This window comes from Vitis vinifera, chromosome 2, assembly GCF_030704535.1.
Source record: "Vitis vinifera cultivar Pinot Noir 40024 chromosome 2, ASM3070453v1".
Classification (NCBI taxonomy): Eukaryota; Viridiplantae; Streptophyta; class Magnoliopsida; order Vitales; family Vitaceae; genus Vitis; species Vitis vinifera.
The window spans coordinates 2692080-2715392 of NC_081806.1; the positions used below are offsets into that span (position 1 = coordinate 2692080).

At 35.8% G+C, this 23313-nt stretch overlaps 3 protein-coding genes across 3 annotated transcripts; 1 reads left to right on the forward strand and 2 right to left on the reverse strand.

Moving 5' to 3' along the window:
* Nucleotides 1-466: 466 nt before the first annotated feature.
* Nucleotides 467-9410, forward strand: LOC100263296 (mitogen-activated protein kinase kinase kinase YODA). Its single transcript, XM_003631367.4, has 14 exons — nt 467-750; nt 2323-2432; nt 2563-3149; nt 3325-4065; nt 4436-4523; nt 4656-4718; nt 5072-5232; nt 5367-5442; nt 5811-5870; nt 5957-6064; nt 6226-6462; nt 7449-7534; nt 8151-8882; nt 9038-9410. The coding sequence occupies exons 3-13, from the start codon at nt 2593-2595 to the stop codon at nt 8677-8679; spliced, it is 2706 nt and encodes a 901-aa protein (XP_003631415.1). The 5' UTR covers nt 467-750; nt 2323-2432; nt 2563-2592; the 3' UTR covers nt 8680-8882; nt 9038-9410.
* Nucleotides 9411-9581: 171 nt separating this feature from the next.
* On the reverse strand, nt 9582-14986 carry LOC100253030 (short-chain dehydrogenase TIC 32, chloroplastic). The gene is made up of 8 exons (XM_002274896.5): nt 14700-14986; nt 13146-13377; nt 12834-12913; nt 11902-12055; nt 11668-11746; nt 10372-10456; nt 10043-10089; nt 9582-9943 (listed from the first exon to the last, which is right to left on the reverse strand). Exons 1-8 carry the CDS (start codon nt 14803-14805, stop codon nt 9779-9781), a joined length of 948 nt encoding a protein of 315 aa, XP_002274932.1. The 5' UTR covers nt 14806-14986; the 3' UTR covers nt 9582-9778.
* A 1502-nt stretch (nt 14987-16488) lies between these two features.
* On the reverse strand, nt 16489-19556 carry PIP1;3 (aquaporin-like). Its single transcript, NM_001280992.1, is given in 4 exon segments — nt 16489-16754; nt 16869-17009; nt 18714-19012; nt 19178-19556. Coding segments are annotated over 4 exon segments (864 nt in total). The 5' UTR covers nt 19506-19556; the 3' UTR covers nt 16489-16658.
* Nucleotides 19557-23313: the final 3757 nt, after the last annotated feature.

Genomic DNA, 23313 nt, shown 5'->3' on the forward strand with positions numbered 1-23313 from the left:
TTAGAAAAATAATTATTAAATAATATTTTATTAAATTTTATAAGCATAAGGCGTTATCCTTTGTGATCATTTCTGTAATAATTAAATCAATGAGTTAAGATAAAGAATTTAAATAAAGTAACGAATCATTTATAATTAAAAATAAAGAAAAAGTGAATTATTATTTTTATTTTTTTAATAAAATCTCAATTGCGTAAAGCATATGGGATAAATGATAATGGAATATATTGAGTGAGTTGCCGTTGAGAAAAATAAGATTAAAAAAAGTGATCACATGTTCTGAGAAGCAGGATAATACGGTGCATATCTCACTTTCAGCTGTAGGATGCGATTCATGACATCATGAGTATCCGACGTACGGATAAGATTCAGGTAGTACGTTTTTATCATATATCAGCGTCGCATTGCGACATTTTATTTTTCCAATAATCAATTCTTAAATTTTTATTTTTGTTTTTTTCATTACAATTAACGCTGGACAGACCACTCTTTCACACACACTCTCTCTCTAGATTTCTTCTTTCTCTCTCCTCTTCGTCGTCGCTCCGGCGCTCCGACGGGAGTTCGGGGAGGGTTTGGTGTGGCGGTGGGAGCTGGATTTGGCCGGAAGTTTTAGGAATTGTCAGATTCTTGAGCTGGGTTTGTACGGACAAGTCATGGTTGGGTTAGGGTTTTGAGGCTGAGAAGTGGTGGTCACTCTGTTGGAGGAGTCATTGTTTCTTCAATTCAGAGTGATTTCTGTATTGCAAGGTGAGATTTTCTCTTTTATTTATTAATTTTTTTCAGGTGGAGCTCAATGTAGTTCATCAATTTTGAGGGATTGTTTCTTACTGTATGTTGTAGCGTTTTGTTATTTATTTATTTATTTATTTTTATTGTTTATATACATGTTTTTGTTGATGTGAACGGTTGAATTTGTAGATCTGTGTTGAGAGGGTGTGTTTTGGTTGTTGAGCTTGGGTGTGTTGAGTTGTAGTGATGTGGAAAATGGAATATTAGAGGGTGGATCTGTTCCGAAGGATGATGTTTCAGTGCTAGGGTCTCTTATGCGAGCTTAAAATATTCTGATGATTTGTTTTTTGAATGCGAAATTGGATATAGATGTATGAGAATTAGATAAGGTCTTGCTGGGCTGTGTTTGGTTGTTATGGATTGCCTTGGTTAAACAGTGAAAACTCAATTGAAACATCAAAGAAATGTTTAAATCTCAAATTTAGTGCATTTGGGTATGATTTGCTTGTGTGTGAGGGAAAGGAGTTTAGTTAGTTTATACTGTTGGAATTGATGAGTAAAATGTGGGGGTTTGGTTGTGTTGTTAGATAAATCTACCTTGAGTTGGTGATTCAGTCCTTCTTGTTGGTTAACCACAGAACTAGAGGTGTGCTATCTGCAGAAAGAGACATTTAATATATTGATTAAGAATTGGTGTGACTGACATTCAATACTGGGTTTATTAATTAGGTAATCGTGTTAGTGGCTTTTGAACCATGATTCGTTGGGGTTAGCCATGGCATGATTTTGGGTAAATTTTTATTTTATTTTATTTATTTATTTATTTTTTGGGGGGTGGGGGTGGGGGTGGGGGGTGGGAGGGGAGGGGAGAATAGTTTGAGGACTTTCAAATGGTCACCAGATATATTTGCAGAAAAACGTTTGTTACATCCTGATACAAAGTGGCTGTGATGTTGCTCATGTGTTGAGGAAAAAGATAGCATTCTATGCATCAGTTATCTGAATGTTGATATACATCTTTCTTGAATGGACTATGAAATTCTCTTGAATTTTATATTCACCTACAGGGTCACTTGTTTATTACCATGGAATTGAGATGTCAATATACACTATGCTATCATCTTGCATAGATGCCATGCTGTCAATGGATTAGTTATTGAGGTTAGCAACTTATGTGATGGTGAAAACCAGTCTTGTGCCGTAAGGTTTATTAGTGTTCTCTACTATTTCATTTATATTGACAATTCAATGCAACAGTGTAGTTAAACATTGTCCAATTTCACCTGTACATTTCCTCTTTCAAGAACTAAACCTTGGTTGTTTTTTTAGTTAAATTCTATTGTAATGGTTGGTGTCTATCTTGACCTTCTAACTTGCTCTGGAATACATTTATTATCTATAGATTCTATACTCTGCTTTTCTTTTTCCAATTAACAGTGGAGTTATATGAAGTTTTGGATAATTGAGCTCTGAAGTTTGTGATTATCAATCTGGGTAGATCTACTTGAATGGGCACTGCCCATCAAGATGTAATATATAATATTTTTGTTAAGTTTTGGTAAAAGCTAATCTTATAATACTTTCATGCAGGCCCTTTATGTGCTGTTTCTTTGAACAACCCCGATTCCTTGATTGGCAATTCAGAATGGAATTGTGGCTATCTGTTTACTGATCTTCCTCTGGAGATTTTTTAAGTGGAGGTCATTGGATTAGATCTCATTATCCTTAACATATGATTGCAAATATGGTTTCTAACTTGATGTGCCTGTAAATTTTAATTAAACTATAGCTTTTTTGTATCTAACTGGTAATTTTTTTAGTTGTAATTAGGCTATCCTTTTGAACTTTCATTACATAAACATGCCTTCATGGTGGGGGAAATCTTCATCCAAAGAAGTAAAGAAGAAGGAAAACCGGGAAAGTTTCATTGATTCAATACACCGGAAATTCAGGACTGTATCTGAAGAGAAGTGCAACAATAGATCAGGAGCTTCCCAAAGACACTGTGGTGACACTGTCTCAGAGAAGGAATCTCGATCCAGAGCACAATCAAGATCACCATCTCCCTCCACAAAAGTATCACGCTGTCAAAGTTTTGCAGAAAGGCCTCATGCCCAACCACTTCCACTCCCTGGACCGCACCTTACGAGTGTAGTGCGTACTGACTCTGGAATCAATGCATCAAAGAAACAAGGATTGGTTGAAGGCTCCAAGACACAGATGGTTTTGCCCCTGCCAAGACCTGGATATGTTGCAAACAGGCTAGATCCTACAGATGCTGAGGGGGATCTAGCCACTGCTTCTGTGTTTAGTTATAGTTCCATTGATAGTGAAGATCCATCTGAGTCACGCCTTCTCAGCCCCCAGGCATCTGATTATGAGAATGGAAACAGAACCACTATGAACAGCCCTTCCAGGTGAGTTTGCATGTGTTGTTGAAAAGCCATGATGTTTCTCCATGGCTGTGATGCTTGTCCCATTGTGGTTGTATTATTGCTTTGTTATTGTGTTTCATATTCCTACTTCTTTTCTTTTTGTTTCCCTTTTTGTTTGCAATCTGTTCTGACAAGTTTATCTCTACCTTTGTTGAAGCGTAATGCACAAGGATCAGTCTCCTGTTCTCACCCCAAGGAAGCCAAGAGAAGCATTGAGGCCAGCTAATCTTTTGTTAAACAATCAGATTCACTCTACATCACCTAAATGGGTACCTTTAAGCACTCATGTGCCAAATTTTCCAGTTCCTCAGAATGGCGCTTTCTGTAGTGCTCCAGACAGCTCGATGTCAAGTCCTTCTAGAAGTCCAATGAGATTATTTAGCCCTGAGCAAGTCATGAATTCTAGTTTCTGGACGGGAAAGCCTTATGCTGATATAGCTTTGCTTGGATCTGGACACTGTTCTAGTCCAGGTTCAGGTCACAATTCTGGACATAATTCAATAGGAGGAGATATGTCAGGACAGCTGTTTTGGCCGCACAGCAGGTGTAGCCCTGAGTGTTCTCCAATACCAAGTCCCAGAATGACAAGCCCTGGTCCCAGCTCCAGAATACAGAGTGGTGCTGTCACCCCTCTGCATCCACGAGCTGGAGCAGCTGCTGCAGAGTCTCCTACCAACCGACCTGATGATGGAAAGCAACAAAGCCACCGATTGCCCCTTCCACCGATAACAATTTCTAATTCTTGTCCTTTTTCTCCTACATATTCTACATCAACAACTCCCTCAGTACCACGAAGTCCTGGTAGGGCGGAAAACCCAATCAGCCCTGGATCACGCTGGAAGAAGGGTCGGCTCTTAGGGAGAGGCACATTTGGGCATGTATATCTTGGGTTTAATAGGTTTGTGACCAAATGGGGTGTATGCCCACGTAACTTTATTTTTAGAGAAGGGTATTGTTGTTTTATTTTATAACTGATTTGATCTTTGCATGTAAGACATTAATTTTATTACCAGGTAGAAGTTCTGCACTATAAATAGGCCATAAAATTGAAATTACAATCAGCCATTGTTTGTAATTATGATGCATTTCAGCATTATGTAATTTTTGTTTGACTTCATTATTGAACTTTGGATTTTTGACATCCCTGAACTGAAGATGCATCTTTTTTCAGTGATTGCTTGCATTTGTCTATTTAGTTTAAGCAATCTGCTATTTCTCATGCATTATTCTTTATATATCTGACTTTTTTTCTTTTGCTTGGACTTTAGTGAAAGTGGGGAGATGTGTGCAATGAAGGAGGTTACATTATTTTCAGATGATGCGAAGTCAAAGGAAAGTGCACAGCAGCTGGGCCAAGTAAGTTTTCTCTAGTAGATATGCTGGAAACTTGCTGGTTTTGAAGAAAAAAACTGGTTTTTTTTTTTTTTTTTTGGCACCTTCTTGCACAGTTAAAGGACAAATTATAAACTTACCAGTGCTATTTGGCAGGAAATTTCGCTCCTCAGTCGCTTACGTCATCCAAATATAGTGCAATACTATGGATCTGAGACAGTAAGTCTTGTGTAATCTTTGTCTTTATTTCTGTTCATGCTCTTGCAAGTTTGATGTGATCCTATTCCATTGGTTAATCATTCTAAAGAATCTTCTCTCATGCTTATTTCGACCATCTGGAGCTTCTATGAAGTTGCAGTACACTGTCACTTTATACATAAGCCAGTAGTCTGCAGTTAATAAAACATTTGATTGAATGTTGGATGCTTATACAAGTGCATCATATCAAAAGTTGGCATCTGGTTATGTATTGTCCTTTGAAGCTTCATCTGCATTACATTATATTAGAACACTAGATGGCGATTGATTCTTCAGCTTATGTGAAATTTTCCTTGGCTATATTCCTTGAACAGGTGGATGACAAACTCTACATATATTTGGAATATGTATCTGGTGGTTCCATATATAAACTTCTTCAAGAGTATGGCCAGCTTGGTGAAATAGCTATTCGTAGCTATACTCAACAAATTCTGTCAGGGCTTGCATATTTGCATGCTAAAAACACTGTCCATAGGTAAGTTAGATCATCTTACATTGTTGGTTTGGTTATCCTAGGCTATCATTCATCACTCACCCCCAATGAATCTCATCTGTTTTTGTCATCTTAGAACATCTGTGCTAATTAGGTAAGTTTTGTATCCTGTTTAGGGACATCAAAGGAGCAAATATACTGGTGGATCCCAATGGCCGTGTGAAATTGGCAGATTTTGGAATGGCAAAGCATGTAAGAGTATTCATATGCATTTTTTCTTAAATACTTTGAAACCAATAGAATGAAGAACCTGTGTATCTATTTGACACTTTAGATGTTAAACTTCAGTGGCAACAATGTCCTTTGTTAGTATAGTTGGTTCCAAACTAGGTGCTTACATCGACTTACTGCTTAATCAGTAAAAAAAGAACCCAATAACCACAGATGTTAGTACTTTGATTTTAGCATAGTGAAAGACAAATGAAAAGAGGCTGGTTTAGAAGAGAATTGCCAAATCGGAAAATGTGATTGATAACCTGGTTTGAATTAAATCTAATTCCATTGTAAACATCAATAATGAGCTGTGTGTTCTTGACTAGCTTACTCAAATATTTTTGCAGATTACTGGACAATCTTGTCCGTTATCCTTAAAGGGGAGCCCTTACTGGATGGCACCTGAGGTCAGCCTGGTTTTCATTTTTGTACTGTTGGTCACTGTTCTTGACAATCCTTTCTAGTAACATATTTGATTGAATTTATCATTCAGGTCATAAAGAACTCAAATGGCTGTAATCTTGCAGTCGATTTATGGAGTCTTGGGTGCACAGTTTTGGAGATGGCTACAACAAAACCACCTTGGAGCCAGTATGAAGGGGTAGGCATTCAAAATTGTGTTTTTTATTTTCCAAATATTGCACTTAATCAATGTCTCTTCTTGTAACTATATTCATATCTCAGTGAGAGCATTGACATGCTAGACATACTGGAGTGTGCTTGACCCATTTTTTCTCTTACATTCTACCTTCTTCTCCAAAGGTTGCTGCTATGTTTAAGATTGGTAACAGTAAAGAACTTCCCACAATACCTGATCATCTCTCAGAGGAGGGCAAGGACTTTGTAAGGCAGTGCTTGCAACGCAACCCATTGCATCGTCCCACAGCTGCTTGGCTATTGGAGCACCCTTTTGTTAGAAATGCTGCGCCTCTGGAAAGACCTAGTCTTAGTTCTGAGCTTGAACCACCACCTGCAGTTACAAATGCTGTCAGATCCATGGTATGGACATAACTACCAAGCATTCATGTTATTCTTTTGTGTCTTTGCTGCTGCTGTTCTCAATATGTCTCTAAGTTGCATATCCTGACTGTTCTTGTTCATTTCAGTGATTAATTTTGTTGTCTTGTTAACCTGTACACACCACTCATATTTGATGTTTTCAGTTTTCAGGTCATGTCTGATACCATTGACCACATGCTTCTACATTGTGTTACAGCTGGTTTCCTATAGCAGTTGGTTTTTTCCCTATTTAGTTTAACATTAGGTGATGCATTATTCAATTAGGCTGATGTTGCTAAACTAGAATGGGGCTTGAGTAGGAAAAAGGTGGTAGAAAGCTTGGTTAGCTGCCCCATTGTGTCTTTTCTGGCCAATTTGGTATGAAAGAAATTGAAGGGCATTTGAAGATGTGGATTTCTTGGATCAGTTGCTAAAAATCCTCCTTTTTGTTTTCCTTTTTGGATTATGATAGGCATCATATGGAAGGAAAGTCTGTCTTTGGTCGATTTTGTTGATTGGTTCAGAACTAAGTAATTGTTGGGCAGGTGATATTTTCCTTTGTTTGCCCCCTTTGTTTGCCCTTTTTGCTTGGTTCCCTTTGTATGCTCCTGTTGTACTTTGGTGAGCTTAAGCCTTTTGCTTTTTGCACCACCCTTCTCTCTTTTATATATATATATATATGTATATACACACACATATATATTCTGATTGCATATCCAAAAAAAAATGTCTGAATTTTTAGAACATGCTAATTGATGGGTTTTTTTTTTGTTTTTTTATTTTTTTTTTTCACATATGGATTGTTGTTATTGAGCCTTTATTGAAGACGAAGACACTGACTTAAATGCTGGTGCAATTGTGCTGTGTATAATCTGTCTTGTGTTGCACTTATGTAGAGTGTTAATAATTTGCCTTTGTTCTTATCATCTGTTTTGTTTAAGATTTGCCTTGTGCTAACTGCCTGTATTTGCTCTTGGATCTATTAGGCCATTGGACACACAAGAAATGTTTTAGAGTCTGAAGGAGTGGCTATCCATCAGTCTAGATGTTCAAAAACTGGTTCAGGATCCAGGTCTCTCTCTCTCTTTCTCTCCCCTTCCCTTCCCCCCTCTCCCTCAGCCACAATACATGCTTGCATGAAAATTGAAGGTTGATTATGCATCATTGGTCACTAAGATTTAACTGAATATTGGGTATGCACTTATTTCTCTGGTCGATGTGTCCATGCATCTGACTGTCCTTGGGCTATTCCTTAAGTTGTGCATGTAGTTATTGTGAATTCATCTATTTTATTTGAAAATTTCTTTTAAGTTGATGGTCTAGACCAACTGATAGCTGTTGGATGTGGTAGTAATGTCTCACTGAAAGTTGTTTTACATCAGTAGTTGCGTGAATGATGACTGACATTAAGGATATATTAACTTTCCTCTGTGGCTATATGGTGTCGCTGTTCTAATTGCCATTTGTTGGAAGCTTTTTTTATTTTATTATTATTATGTATTATTGTTAAGGATAGTGATATTCTGTCCATTATATGTGCCCATAAGCCACATTGTGAGAACATTGGCAAGTTATCAATACCTGTAAGTAGGACTTGCAGAAAGTTATTTGATGTTTCTTGTGATCTGGTCCAGTATGTCAGTTCTCCACTGAATTGTCTTTTTATTGGCATGTCTTATTCTTCCCAGTGATACCCATACCCCAAGGAACTTATCAAGCCCTGTTTCTCCTATTGGGAGCCCTCTTCTGCATTCAAGATCACCACAACATATGAGTGGGAGGATGTCTCCCTCTCCCATATCCAGTCCTCGCACCACATCTGGTTCATCCACGCCTCTCAGTGGGGGTAGTGGTGCCATACCTTTTCATCATCCAAAGCCAATAAACTACATGCATGAAGGCATCGGAATCATCCCAAGATCCCAGAGCAGTCTCTATGCTAATGGCAGCAGCTCCTACCAAGATCCCCAGCCTGATCTTTTTCGAGGGATGCCACAAGTATCTCATGTTTTCCGGGAGATGATTTCATCTGAAAGTGGCAGTTTTGGAAATCAGTTTGGACGACCTGTCCATGGAGACCCCAGGGACCTGTGTGATGCACAATCAGTCTTGTCTGATCGCGTAGCTCAGCAGCTTTTGAGGGACCATACAAACTTGCACCTTTCTCTGGACCTAAATCCTGGTTCTCCTATGCTCACGCGCACTAATGGAATTTAATTCACATTGGTTCCCTGAGCAGAGCAAGTTTTTGGGCAAAGATCAGATACCTCTCAAAAAGTGTCGAAGTTTGTTTTGTCATCATATTTATGGCAAAGGAACACCAATTGTACGATAGGAATCCAAAGCTGAGAATCTGTCGAATAAATTTGGATCTTTTGGAGCTGAAGTGGCAGAAAAGAGATTCGGATGCAGTTCCCTTGGTAAGCATGTTACCATACAAAATGCATTTCTTAAAATCGCTTATATTTGGAAGTGATTTGAGCATTTTACCCTGCCACATTATTGTTATTATTTTTGCATCAATCGAATGACTTGGATGCAGAAACTAACTAGGAACTGAAAACTGATCTTACAGATAAGATAGATGGCTTTGGATATCCAGCATTGAGCAGAGTTGCAGTAAAACGTTTTCACCAGTGTAAAGAACTGTAAATTCTATCACACTTGCAAAACAGAGAAATTGGAAAGCACATATGGCTATTGGACTCGGGTTATTTTATCTATTTTTACTTTTGGAGGGGTTGCAAAACTACTGTACAGAAGAAGGGTCGGGAACTAAATTAGATTCCAGATTTTGTTGAGGCGGCAACTGTAACTTGTAAGTTTGCTAAGCTTGGTATGTTTATTTTGCATCAGTTCTTAGCAGTTTGATTTTAACCCTCCTCATCAACTGCCCACCTGATATTGTTGTACCTACATTAATCGAAGAAATCGATAATTTCAAGTAATATTTCTGGATAATCAAATCTCCATTCCTCCTTCAAGGGTTTATCATTGTCTTTGACTGATGCGGAGCATGAAATTCATGTCCTGAACAGAGTCCAAACAATCTCTGTTATTGAGATAGGCTTCAATCTTTTAGTTTCCAGATCACTTAAAGATGTATCAATGCCTGTGGATTTAGAAACAGCAAACATCCATTTAACTATTAGCAAGAATTGACCACATATTCCAACGTCTACTCATTTTGATTTCAAAGCACACCACATTGAACTACAGATCCTTTTATATTTTATATGTCCATCTTAATGCAATTTGGCTCAAAGACTTAAAACACCAAGGTAAAGGGCACTATTATGATCATGAGCAATGCGGTTTAATTGGGTTCTGTCAGGCTTATGCTGAACTCCCATAGTTTCTTCCCCAATTCTGCATCTTTACCCTTGGAGCTTGGCTTGGCTATGTTACTGTCCGCGAAATACTCACCGCTTACCCCCTTAACTTGAGGGTGCAAGGCCACATAGCAAGTAGTTGCTGCTCCCTGTGTCCCGTGTTGAACGAAATAAGTAGTCAGGATTTCTGAACATGCAGATACATCATCATATTCAAAGAAATTCTGCTGTGAAGACGAAGAGCATACCTGTGGAATATTTTTAAGCACATATTTACCAACCATGTTAACAATGCCTGCATTGAAACAAAAAAAGGAAGGGAGTTATTGATTCAATGGACCTTCATGGTGACGTAATTTCAATTACCCATTTCCTACTTTAGAGAAAATAAAACAAATGTTTTATGGTGACTCTGTATAGTATTCTTCTCAAGATTGCATTCATTAATGTTCTATGAGATATTATCTCTAGCAAATATTGGCAATGAAGGTATGTTATTCGAATCGTTTCAATATGCCAAGAATGCCTTTGAGAAACATAAGAATCACATTCGGTAAATGGCTAACAGATTTATTACCATCCAGAAAGCTGTGGTACCGCAGAAGATTGGTGGCAATTGCTCCAGGATGAAGTGAATTAGCAGTTATCTCCACCCCTTCTTCCTATTTAATAAAGGGAAGAAAAACATGATAAATAATTGCAGATCAAAAGCTGCTCTGTATGATAATCTGTAGAAGTATCAAGTATGAACTAAGAGTGAAAAGATGGATGTGAAAGACTCTTACTATCATCCACAACTTTAAGAGGATCAGTTGTGGCTTCCCATGTACTCTATGTTGCATAAAACAGTAGCAGTCTTAAGTTAAGTATGCACTGATCGTTTAGTGTTCAAGAGAAAATAACATTGGTGGGACATAATTGTCTTCGCTCCTCAAACTTAATATGTTCAAACCGCTAAAGGAATTCCCAGGTGGTGTGGATTTTAACTTCAAGCTACAATGCTCTCATCACATGCAGGACTAACATATGAGGAAAAGAAAATCCTGGCTAAAGTGATTACTTCTCACTAAATTAAATCTGGGCAGACTGTTGGCTTCCAAAGGGTCAGATACCTTTTCCAAAAATGGCAATTAAAACTGGAAAGAAAAAGTCCCAACTCTCAAGCATCTGGCCATCTCACCTTCACTTCTACTTGGGCAAGGTCAAGTACCACGTAGAACAATCTCGCATGGTCAAAAGAAAGTCCACTCCTTTTCATTTTAAAAAACAAAAATTCTAAGAATTGGTCACAAAGAATACAGATTCTATCTACAGGAGGATGGAGACGACATATGAGAGTGTTAGCTAAGAGTTCCCCGTTAAATGGATAATTGTTGTGCAATATCACAGTATCTCCATGAAATGCAGACAAATGACTGCATCCTCACGGAGGAAAACGAATGTTGTTTCCCAGGTAACCAGTTTCCCCAGTAGGGCTCTCCAGGGTCATCATCTAAGACTTCGGCAGGAAATGGCAGTGAGGTAGTTGCACTTGCATACAAGTATTACCATAATGAACCCCAAGCACTGAGGGTTTCAGAAGCTGTCCAATCATGAAGCAAAAACTAACTGTTGATAGACAAAGTTTCTTGGAATAAACATTTGAAAAGACAGTAGAAGTAAATACTGAAAACCTGTAAATATTTCCAGTGATGAAACAGAACATATTTACGGCTTCTGCAGCTTGATATTTAGAAAAGAAACAGAACATGTTTCTGCAAATCGAATCTACATCATAAAAAGGATCTTGACAAGGATATTTTAGGGTTAGGCACGACTATTGAAATGCCAATATTTTGGATGATTAATTGATGAAGATAAATATATAGAGTACCTGCAGGCGCTTTGCAAGCTCATTAGCGTGCAATATGTTAGCAAGCTTTGATTGTCCATAAGCGTATACACTGTTATATCTGTAAATAGTAAAAAAGAATTGAGAAAAAGTACTACTTGACAACTTATTAAGTATAGAAACACGTCATAATACCACCAAAAAATTACTACAGGAAATCAACACCATTAGTAACAAGATGCAAGATTCATATAATGGTTGATAGCAGAGTCTTACGCTGACTCGTCATTGATTTTGTCAAAACAAATTCCTTCACTGTAGGGAAACCGATGACCTTCTGATGAAACATTTACAATCCTTCCTTCTCTGCCACTTTCACGTGCTGTATTTTTCATGGTTTCCAGCAAAAGGTTGGTCAAAAGAAAATGACCTGCAAAAAATAAAATTATTGCATTACATGTTAGGTTGTAGCCATTTAAGGATTTGAAGAGGAGTGTCTCATTCAATGTCAAAGTTATAAATATTTTCAGAGAAGAAAGCTTACAAGTAGAGATTATATGAAAGATTTTTCATGCAAAGAAGCATGAACATTTCCAATTTTGGGATAAGCTTTATGTCTAAAGATACTCTTGATTCTTTGGAATTGACTAAAAGTGCAGGTAGCAAGAATTTTGAAGCCTTACTGGGTAGTTGGTGCTTGAAGGCTCAGGAACACAAAGGGTATATATTATGAAAGATATCTCTTTTCCTTCTGTTTCTAACAGGCATGGAACCAAGTTATAGTATCTTTGATGCCATAGAGAGTTTAGTAGAGGCAGAGAAATGGCACATGGAGTTAATTTAATATCTTCTTGGTACTCCCGCAATCATACACCTCATGAAATCCCAATTTCAGATATTTACTGAGGCTGTATCCAATCCTTATTAGCCAGTACCTCATAGTGCCAGGTCATCTTTATACTTTTGTGTATATTTTTTCCTCCCCATTTATATAGCCAACCTCTACTAACATTTTGTTTACATGTCAACTGCAGACATTGCAGGGTTTTTCTAATTTACCAGAAAAATGACAAAAAGGAGGCACCCTGTAACTGAAATTCTGAAAGCTAGAAGCTGTTCGACCCTCTCCCCATGAATAAATTTTTTTTTTCCACCAAGAAGTTTACATATTATAACAACTACTGTCAGAAAACTTCAATGAAACATACCTAAATGGTTGGTTGCAAACTGCAGCTCTATGTTGTCATGGGAAAGCAGGAATGGAGTGGCCATAACCCCTGCATTGTTACTTCCAAATAAAAAAAGACAATGTCATTCCTGAATTTTCAAAAGAAAGAGGAGCAGAAGCTATGTGTGTGCAAGTGTAAGAGAAAAAGCCTGTGGTAGGGAGGCAGAGCAGTTCCACAAATTGGTTTTTCTTTGTATGTTGAAAGTTCTATCTATCAACAAAACAACAAACACACACGGGGAGAGAGAGGGAGAGATGAATATTAAAAATAACTCCAACTTAGTTTTCATACATGAGAAGGTTCAGGGGAAGACCCAAGGACTTATATTCAGATGCAAATTTCCTCACTGATGGCAGTGAGCTGAGATCTAACTCCATAACATCAACTTTAGCAGTGGGGATTTCCTTAAGTATCGTCTCCTTGACATTCCTACCAGCATCCACATTCCTTACCGCCATAATGACATGTACACCATGCAATGCAAGAACACGAGATGTCTCTGTGCCAATGCCACTTGAAGCTCCTGAAATTACATCGAATATGAGCACTGAAATATGATATGATATATTGCAGTTTTCCCCATTTGTTCAAGTGAAAGCACAGGAGAGTAAATAGTTGGGCTAATGTCAACATGTTGCTCTCAGGGTCACCTTTTTTTAAAAATAAAAAATAAAAAATTCACCTCAACTCCGGAAATATATCACAAGAAAAGACTCAGAAAAAGTAATAAATATAGAAATATAAAGAAAAGAAGCTAACAAATAAATTTCAGATTAAGCTACCACTCCAAAAGAGAAAAGGCCCACAGTTTTGTAAGACTATGTATTAGGTAAAATGAAGATGCAATGAAGCCTCAAAGACCACTCATAAGGCTAAAGACAAACATTAGCAATCTTCCAGGTTCTATGCAATCCCCTGAGCCTCCCACTTGTCAATGGAGAGGGCATTAATTGGAAAAAGCAGCAGTATCATCAGAGGCATTTTCTGAGATCCCAGAAGCTTAAGAACCAGTTCAAGTGATACCACATAGTGGGAAAAAAAATATTCTAGGCACTGGAAGAGTGATTGCTTCACAGTCAGTGATTGGCACAATATCTCTGCAAGTAAAACCACTAATCGCCTAACCATTAATGAGTGCAACAGCAGCCTTCTCTAGGGCTAAGAATTTTTTTTTTTGAAAATAACAGCTTTCATTAAACCAATTGATTCTTTGAATTTGATTTCCAGGCTAGCCATCCCATTTGATAAGCATACCATCTGACACCACAGAAATCCCCAATTAATTAACACCTAATACATTTCCCATCTTTTCATTAAAGATGAGAAGTCTCTAACAATTTGAGATTGTCAGCCCAACACCTCAACAATTCTACAGAATCAATAATGAGCAATGAATAATCAGTTTGCTGACTTTATATGAACGAACAGAGTACCAACCAATGAAAATGACCAGACTTGATCTGGATGCCCTAACTAATAAATAACCCGTTGTTGACCCATCGTACTGCATATACACCACCGAGAATCAAAACCCAGTTGCAGAAAGTAATCAAAATCACAGGGTTGCAAAACTTCTTGACATGAAGCTTCAATCCCAAAAATTGTAAATTGCAATTAGCAATCAACGCAAACAGTTTTATTCATAACCCCGATAAGAAACTGAAAAGATATTAGAAACTGCCAAATGAACAATAAACCTACCAGTGAAATGAAGCTTCATACAAAATAACATAAAAAATTAAAATTAAAATTAAATTTCCTTTCTATCCATTTTCTCAACAACCAAACAAGCCTAAAAACAGAGGGAAAGAGAAAACGAAGGAAAACCCAGATAAGGAAAAAGACCTGTAACAACAGCAGTGAGGCCATTTCCATCAATTCCTTGAGCAACTTCCTCAGCTGTAGAACATGCTGAGAACCCAGATGGCCCTTTTCTCCCAAAAATCCACATTTTCTTTTGCAGATTTTCTTAGAAACCAAACACAGATATAGTTTTTTTTTTTAGGTCTGTGTCCAATGAAGACATAGTTGAATGTGGGCACTTTCAAGGCCTTAATGGTGACGTGAAATGTGGATTCGTGTTTTCCACGAGGAAAAGCATAATAATTTTCCCATATAATTTCATATCTTTCCATTTTTCTTTTTCTTTTTCCTTCTAAAAATAAGTAAATAAACAAATACCATGATTTCAGTTCTAATTTATTTATTTTATCATACATATAAATATTTGGGAGAATTATGTTTTGGGGGTAGATGGGCCCCCAAATTAACAAAAGGTCCATGTAACTCTTCAAATTGAGTGCAAGACCCAATGAAAGTATGAAAATTGAGTTGAAGGATATCATCTTTCAGTATTTCCAAAAATGCCCTTTATTGATTTTGAGAAAAAATAATAATATTTTTGAAAAATACTTTTATTTAATTTAATATTTTTGATTTAATTTAATATTTTAAAAAATACTTTTATGTAATTTAATATTTTTTAAAATACTTTTATTTAATTTAATATTTTTTTAAAATAAATTTATTTAATTTAATATTTTAAAAAAATATGTAATTTAATATTTTAAAAAAATATTTAATTTAATATCTTTTTTAAAATACTTTCATTTAATTTAATATTTTTGAAAACAAATTTAATTTAATATTTTTGAAAAAAAAATTATTTAATTTAATATTTTTGAAAACTACTTTTATTTAATTTAGTATTTTTGAAAAAAAATTATTAAAAAAAAATTATTTAACTTAATTTTATAAAATATTTTATGTGTTCTTAAAGGGTATATTTGTCCCTTATTATTTCATATCCTTCAACTTAATTTCAAGAGTTATATGGACCTTTTGTTAATTTGGGAGTCCATCTACCCCAAAAGATAATTCTCCCTAAATCTTTTGTACGACTGAAGATCTAGATAATTTCTTTTACAAAATTTGAAGTGATCAGAATCATATAAAATTAATAAATTTAAGCAATATACTATGGGCTTTTGGAGTTTGGGCTGGCAGTCAAGGGATGATAAACCAATGGAGGGGTTTAGTGATCAGAATGGGGGGATGAATATTTTTTTTAAGCAATAGTATGGGATTTGGAGTTTGGCCTGGCAGCCAAGGGATGAAAAACCAATGGAGGGGGGAAACCGAGGGGTTTAGATTAGTTATTCCAAAAACAAAATTCATTTTTTAATCCAATGAAAATGGACTCTTTAATGAAATTTCAAACCACATTCCAAGTTCCCAATGGGCGGAAACAAGCTTGAATCTTCATGAGTGAAAAGGAGCTAATAAAGCAGTAAGTAGTGTCTTTCTAACATTTTGTTGGGACAGCCCTTGGTATGATCATCTTTGTGTGGGTATTTTTTTGTTCTTCCTTTTTGGTGGTCCCATATGCTTGATGATTGTTTGGGTTCTTGTTTTTTCGTTTGTCCTTTTCTGGCGGCCCATTGCCTAATCTAGCCCCATACCCGCGCCCCTTCTCCACCTACTGCCTTATTATCAAATTTATTTTGTTGAGCTTGTCTCTGTCCACTTATCCTCTTATGCCGATGAATTTCAACACAAATCACAAAATAATTCCAGTTGATTACAGCAAAGCCACAAAAATAGATACTCATACTCATGGATATTTATGCCTATGGGGCAGGGAAGGATAAAAGAATTCTTCATTCAAAGGGGGTCCAACATAATAATAATAATACAAGAATACTCAATAATTTACACACTTAGGTAGTAGGAGTACATTAAAACACCAAATCCACATGAGAGAAACAAAATGCACAACAGAGAAAAGGGGTAAAAAGGCCAATCTCAAGCCCTGCTCTTGAATGGAATGGCTCTGATGACTATCTGCTGGTACATGGCAGCAAGAGCAGCTCCAATGAACGGTCCCACCCAGAAGATCCACTGAAAGCAAGAGAAAAAAAGTCACAATAAGAACTTGAACTGAAACTCAATTTAACCATCAAAGGATGCAAAATTCCTTAGGTTTTTTTTTTTTTTTCTCATCAAAACACCTACCATGTCATCCCATGCATGCTCTCTGTTGAAGATGATAGCAGCTCCAAGACTCCTGGCTGGGTTAATGCCAGTTCCTGTGATGGGGATGGTGGCCAAGTGAACCAAGAACACTGCAAACCCAATGGGGAGGGGGGCCAAAATCTGCATATATTCAAGAATTTCGGTTAGGGTAACTCAAGATTTGTATGGGACTTGTTCACATTTCTAGTAATGGTAACTACCCTCTAACTACCAAAGAAAATTTCAACTCAGACGAGAGAGTGGGATAGAGTTTTAATCCAAGAAAATTTGCTATTTTGAGTACAGGAACCATTTTTTTTTTGGCAAAGGCCCAAAATCATCCAATGAATCTCCCAAAATTAGTTTGCCCATCGTATATATTAATCAAAATAAGATTATATATTTAAACTTCTCCAAAAGCCCATAGGAAATGAGCAAAATATCAAACACAAAACTATTTTCAAAACCCCAAACTTGTGTCACAGTATCACTTTTGGAAATGATAGAATGAATTATTCCATATGAATCATATCCCCTCTTTCTCTCCTCAATGTAATGGATTAGGGAACCACCCGATGCGGTATGTCCTGATTGCCGAAACAGAACATTGAAACCAGATGGCAAGTATAAAATTTCAAGGTCTCAATGACCCAAAACATCCTACCATCCGTTGCATTTATGGTGGGGTTTTGACACAACTACATGAAGGACAGTGGACACAGTGAAGAACACATGATTTCTCACTAGTAATGCCTTCTGAGCTAACAAAGTTTTAAATGTCCATGCTTGTATCATGAGACAAGCTTACTTAAGAGTTTGGTGGGTCGGATGCCCACCACGAAACAACACGTAGAGACACACACACAGACACAAGACCAATTAAAAATGACATATGCTGCAGCATGAGGTCCATGAACAGATAATTTAGCGCACAAGATATCCATGCTACCCATTTATTTTACTTCACTATAAGACAACAAAGCACATAGAAGTATCATTATGGTTCCTTGGCAAAGAGATAAGGCCCCCATTTGTCTTGTCCTACTGGACCTACCCCCCCACCCAGTTCAGATCACATCCCATCCTTACCTGCTACCAAACATCCACTACAAGTCAATAGTAATGGAACTATTTCCGTTTCAGAAAACCACCAATTTTATTCAAAACCAGCTTGCCTTAATGAAAATTCCAGGTCTAAAACATATCAAAAACCAAGCACCAGTTCACAAGAACAAGGACTGAAGAGCTTCCATGGACTATTAACAAAAGGAAAACCCATCTAGAGATTATGTTTTGCAACCATCTAAAAGAAAACTCACAAGTTCCGTTTCAGAAAACCACTAATTTTATTCAAAACCAGCTTACCTAAATGAAAATTCCAGAAGGTCTAAGAACATATCAAAAACCAAGCACCAGTTCACAAGAACAAGGACTGAAGAGCTTCCATGGAGCCTTCCATGGACTATTAACAAAAGGAAAACCCATCTAGAGATTATGTTTTGCAACCATCTAAAAGAAAACTCACAAGTTGGAAAGTTCATGAAGAATCCAACTTCTTTACAAACCACATCACAAGATAAAGAGAAGACAGTGTAAACAGATAGCAGTCGACAGATACTAGATCAAGTAAAGATACCAAACAGTCAAGACTACAGAGACAGATCAAGCAAAGATACCAAGAAAATCCACTTGCAAGGATCGTGAAACAAGATACCACCCATCCCAAGAATCAAGAACCCAAAAATAATGAGAAAAAACAAAAAATAAGATTCCAAGGAAAGTAAAATCATAATATGAAACAAGGATGGTCTCATGAAGTTGAGAAAGAAATAAGAGAATACATACAGGGACGTGAGAGTCTCTGGCGTTTCTCTTGGCATCAGTAGCAGAGAAGACAGTGTAAACAAGAACGAAGGTGCCAACAATCTCAGCACCAAGGCCATCACCCTTGGTGTAGCCAGAATTCACAACGTTAGCTCCACCACCCAACACCTCATAGGATTGGGAACCCTCAAAACCCTTAACAACACCAGCCCCACAGATGGCACCAAGGCACTGCATTATGATGTAGAAAATTGCCCTGGTAAGAGACAGCTTCCTCGCCAGTAGCAGACCAAAGGTCACAGCTGGGTTGATGTGTCCTCCTGAGACAACAAACCACACAAAACTTCCATCAGATGCTAAAAAACACACTAAGAGCAACCCACATCAGAAGGCTAAAGGAAGAAGAAGAACTTAGAGCAACCCAGTAAAGTGTTTAACAGAAAAAGCTAAAGAAAGGCTGAGGAAGGAAGAGCAGTGGTGCACACCTGAGATACCAGCAGTGCAGTAGACAAGGGCAAAGATCATACCACCAAAAGCCCAAGCAATCCCCTGAATACCAACACTGGCACACATGGTGGGTGACTTTTTCACACCCATAACAGTCAAAATGGTGATATAGAGAAACAGGAAAGTGGCCATGAACTCAGCAATCCCGGCTCTGTAAAAAGACCATGACTTCAACTCCCCGGGCTCAAACAAGGGTGCTGGTGGTAGATCCTTGTAGTCCTTGTCCGTCTGAGCAGCTGTGCCCAACGGCTGCCTCTCTGTGAACTTGTTGGCTCCAAGCTTAACATCTTCTTCCTTCCCCTCCATTCTCTCTCAACAATCCTTTCTCCTAAGCTCTGCAACTCAGCACCACTCAAAGCAAGCTTGCGAAGTTGTGAGAAAGGCCAGTGCTTTGGTGATTTATAGATGGAAACCCTATCCTTTTGCCTTAAAATTTAATGGGTAGTGTTTAATTTTTTTTATTTTAAATCCAATATCCTTCTAATCATGATGATTATTATTATTTATTTATTTATTTATGTTAAATATTGGTAAAGGGAATTAGGGTTTTGAGGATTGTTCTGGAAAGAACAGAGGATGTTGACAGGTTCTGATTGGCTCTTTTGTTCTTATCCTCTTCAGTGTCAGCTTTATAATTTCTTTTTCTTTTTTTTTTTTTCTTTTTTGAAACTCTGAAGCGGTTTGATTAGCTGTCCTGGACCATCTGATTCACCTAATCAGAGTAAAAGTGTGTCAGGGACAAAAATGGAAATTAGAAAATAAGAGAGGGCAAAATAGTCATAAAAATTGAAGTAGCCCACCACTAGCGTAGAAACAGCTAATTCAATAGTGCCATGTGGTTGGAGCCTAGTGCAAATTAGGAATAGGGACCACCTGGCTGCCCATCTCACCACTCATTGAGTCAAATTTTCTTCCTAACCTAAATTTTTGGTTCTCCTTTTTAAATTTTTTTCTGCCGTGTATGAATAAATAACCTCCTAATTTATCATTTTGTCACAATCCTTGACATTAGGGTTTTCAGCATGTATTTTTTAAAAAAAAAAAATTAATTATAATATAAAAAATAATTACTATATTTTTAAATTTCGAGTAAAACCGTCTCTTGAAAAATCGAGTTAAAAAAAAAAACATAAATCATTTAGGGTTTTTTTTTTTGAAACAAGCTAAAGCTGATGAAAACATTGAATTGTTTCAACTTTTCCACCTTGAGTTTCCCTGCAACGGTAGGAGAATCAGAGCCACAGAAAAAGAGTACAAACCAAAAAAACTGAAAAATCAAGTGGCTGAGAAAAAAGGGCCGTTATGTGGCCGTTAGGAAAGTGAAAGGCAAGAGGGAAAAGCACATGGGGTAACGGCTATATTTATATTTATATCTATTACATTTATAAGATATGATATTCTATCTCAATAAATAAATGAAATATTATTTCATCACCCTTGTCACATCGTACTGGCTTCAAAATGGGACCATTTTCTATCGTGAGTGGTTGCACCCTGACCTAACCTTCATGGGGCCCACACCATGGAGTATGTGCTACTTGAAGTTGGAAAGGTGACATATTTTAGTATATTTTTATGCCCATTATTCAACAAATTAATCATAGGCTAAAAGAATTGAAAGTTTGTAGAGAGGAAAATTATTTGTTTGGTATGAAAGATTAATCCTAGTACATATTATAAATTTAAAAACCCCCTTTTGGACCAGAATTAGGTAGCTTTTGTTTTTTTACTCAGTAAAAAAAAATTAATATTTTTATTTTTTATATTTAGTTAAAAATAATTTATTGATATCAATCAATATAATTAAATAAAATATTTTGATATTTTCTATTCAATAAAAAAAAACACCATTTCAAATATTTTTCAATGTCTGAATTTTTTTTCTTTAGGAAATCAAATATTTGATAAAATTTTAAATTATAAAAACATTGTCATATGCTAAAATATTTGTCATATTTAGATTCATTTGTACTTCAAATACTATTTTTTTAAGTTTAGTTTCTATATTATTAAGTTAATTTTATTAAACAAATTATTTATTAAAAAACCGAGAAAGTATATTTGACAATAAAAATAATTATCAAAATAATAGATTTAGTTGTTTTATATTGTTTTTCATTTATTTTATGAGAATTGTTTTAAAAATAATTAAGTAAACATATAGAATGATTAAAAATAAAATATTAGATATAAAAGCTATTTTTAAATAAACTTTTATTTTATAAAATATCATAAAATAATTTTTAAAAATTATTCTCAAAAATTATTTTTTAAAAGTGTTGTTGAAAACTGTTACCAAATATGCGTGGAACACTTGAAAGTATTTTCCTTTTATTTCTTTTGTTTTTTTGCAAAAAGTTGATGATTTGACAAAATTTTAAATCACTTTCAAAAATCTAAATTCTTGAGTTTGTACTTGATAAATACTTTTAAAAACATGTTTTTTTATTATAAAAAGAACATAAAAAAATTTATTTATCCATAAAGGCATTTATAGAAAAAACTTTATAATTAAGTATCAAACCAAAAGCTATTTTACCAATCTACTACAAATTAAAATCTTTAAATATTGGAGTCAATAATATGCTATTATATATATATTATTTTATATAGAAACTTATTTCATATTTAATGATTTTTTTTTTTTAAAAAAAAGTACAACTTAAACTCCAACTTCTTAAAGTGAATAGTTGAAATCCCAAACAAAAAGAGTTAAGAAACATGAGAGAAAAATTTAATAAAAATGATTCATTTATTGACTTAATTGTACTTCATAAAACTTAATCCACCTTTTAAGTTAAAAGTTAACATTTCGTCTAAAAGTGTTTAAAATAATTTTTTTAACAAAAAGGTGAATACTATTATCATAAGAAACATTAAAATTACACATTTCAAGTACAATCTTTAAAGGTTTATCATGGTATCAAAGGATTATATTTCATTACAATATCGAAAAATTAGTTATCAACAGTAAAACTTTTGTGTGTTTAATGGGATGTCGTTACTTAATAATACCAACAACCAAAACATCTTATTATTTTATACTTTAATTCTTATTACTTACTTTCTCAACTTTTATATGTGTAATTTTGACATCAAGCATTGATACTTTTATCAAATGATTTCGATTTCTACTATACAATTCTAACTATAAGAGTCATGAATTTGACATTATATCGAATCCATAATGTAATCTTTTCCGATCTTTATCGTCTCCTTCAAGAAAATATAATAAATAAATATTTTATATTAAATCTATTGAAAGAGAAAAACAAACCCATTTACTTAAATAAAGTAGATAATGGCATATGATCCTAACTTATACAACATGATTAATGAACAATAGTCTGTCCAAGACCCTAACCCAATAATATAAAAAATTAGGCCCCAATTTCCATGAAGCCAGCATGATGAACAAGAATAAAAGGAGGACCACATGCCCTTCATTTTCCCAATTTTTTAGTCTTTGCCCAACCCCTAAATGGTGGGCCAAATCTTCATTGCAATCTTCTCACTTTTTCTAAATAAAAAGTGGGGAAGCCTATCATGGTGGACAACTCATACTCATGGGATGCCCCACTGGTCTCACATGCAGCCCATGGCCCCACCTCCGCACTCCTAATGGGCCCCATGCCAACCATTTCTTACGTGGAAAATGACAAAATTCCAAATCAAATTTTTTTGTTTTTCAACCTCTCACATCAGTCTCTGTCCGCGTGGCACCTATCTGGTGGCTGGACACACCGACCCATTTGAGGATTCATCGAGAAGCAGCCACACGATTTTCCAAAATTTGGGCTGGAGGACACGTGGTAGTAACCCAGAGGATTCGTTTGACTCGTGAAGGATAGCAATCTCCAAGTGGTACTAAAGGTGAAAAATGTGTGATTTTTATTATTATTATTATTATTATTTTTTGGGTATTTTGCGTTCAAGATAAGGGATAGGGCATCTTCTCTTGGGAATATTATGAAATGGCTTTATTTTCTAATTTGTTGGCGGCTCAATCATGTGGGTACTGAATTTTAGATGGATATAATATTTAATTTTAATAATATTCTATTATTTTGTCCCAAAATTAGGTATTTTTGAAAATTCTCATTTTTAAAATGAG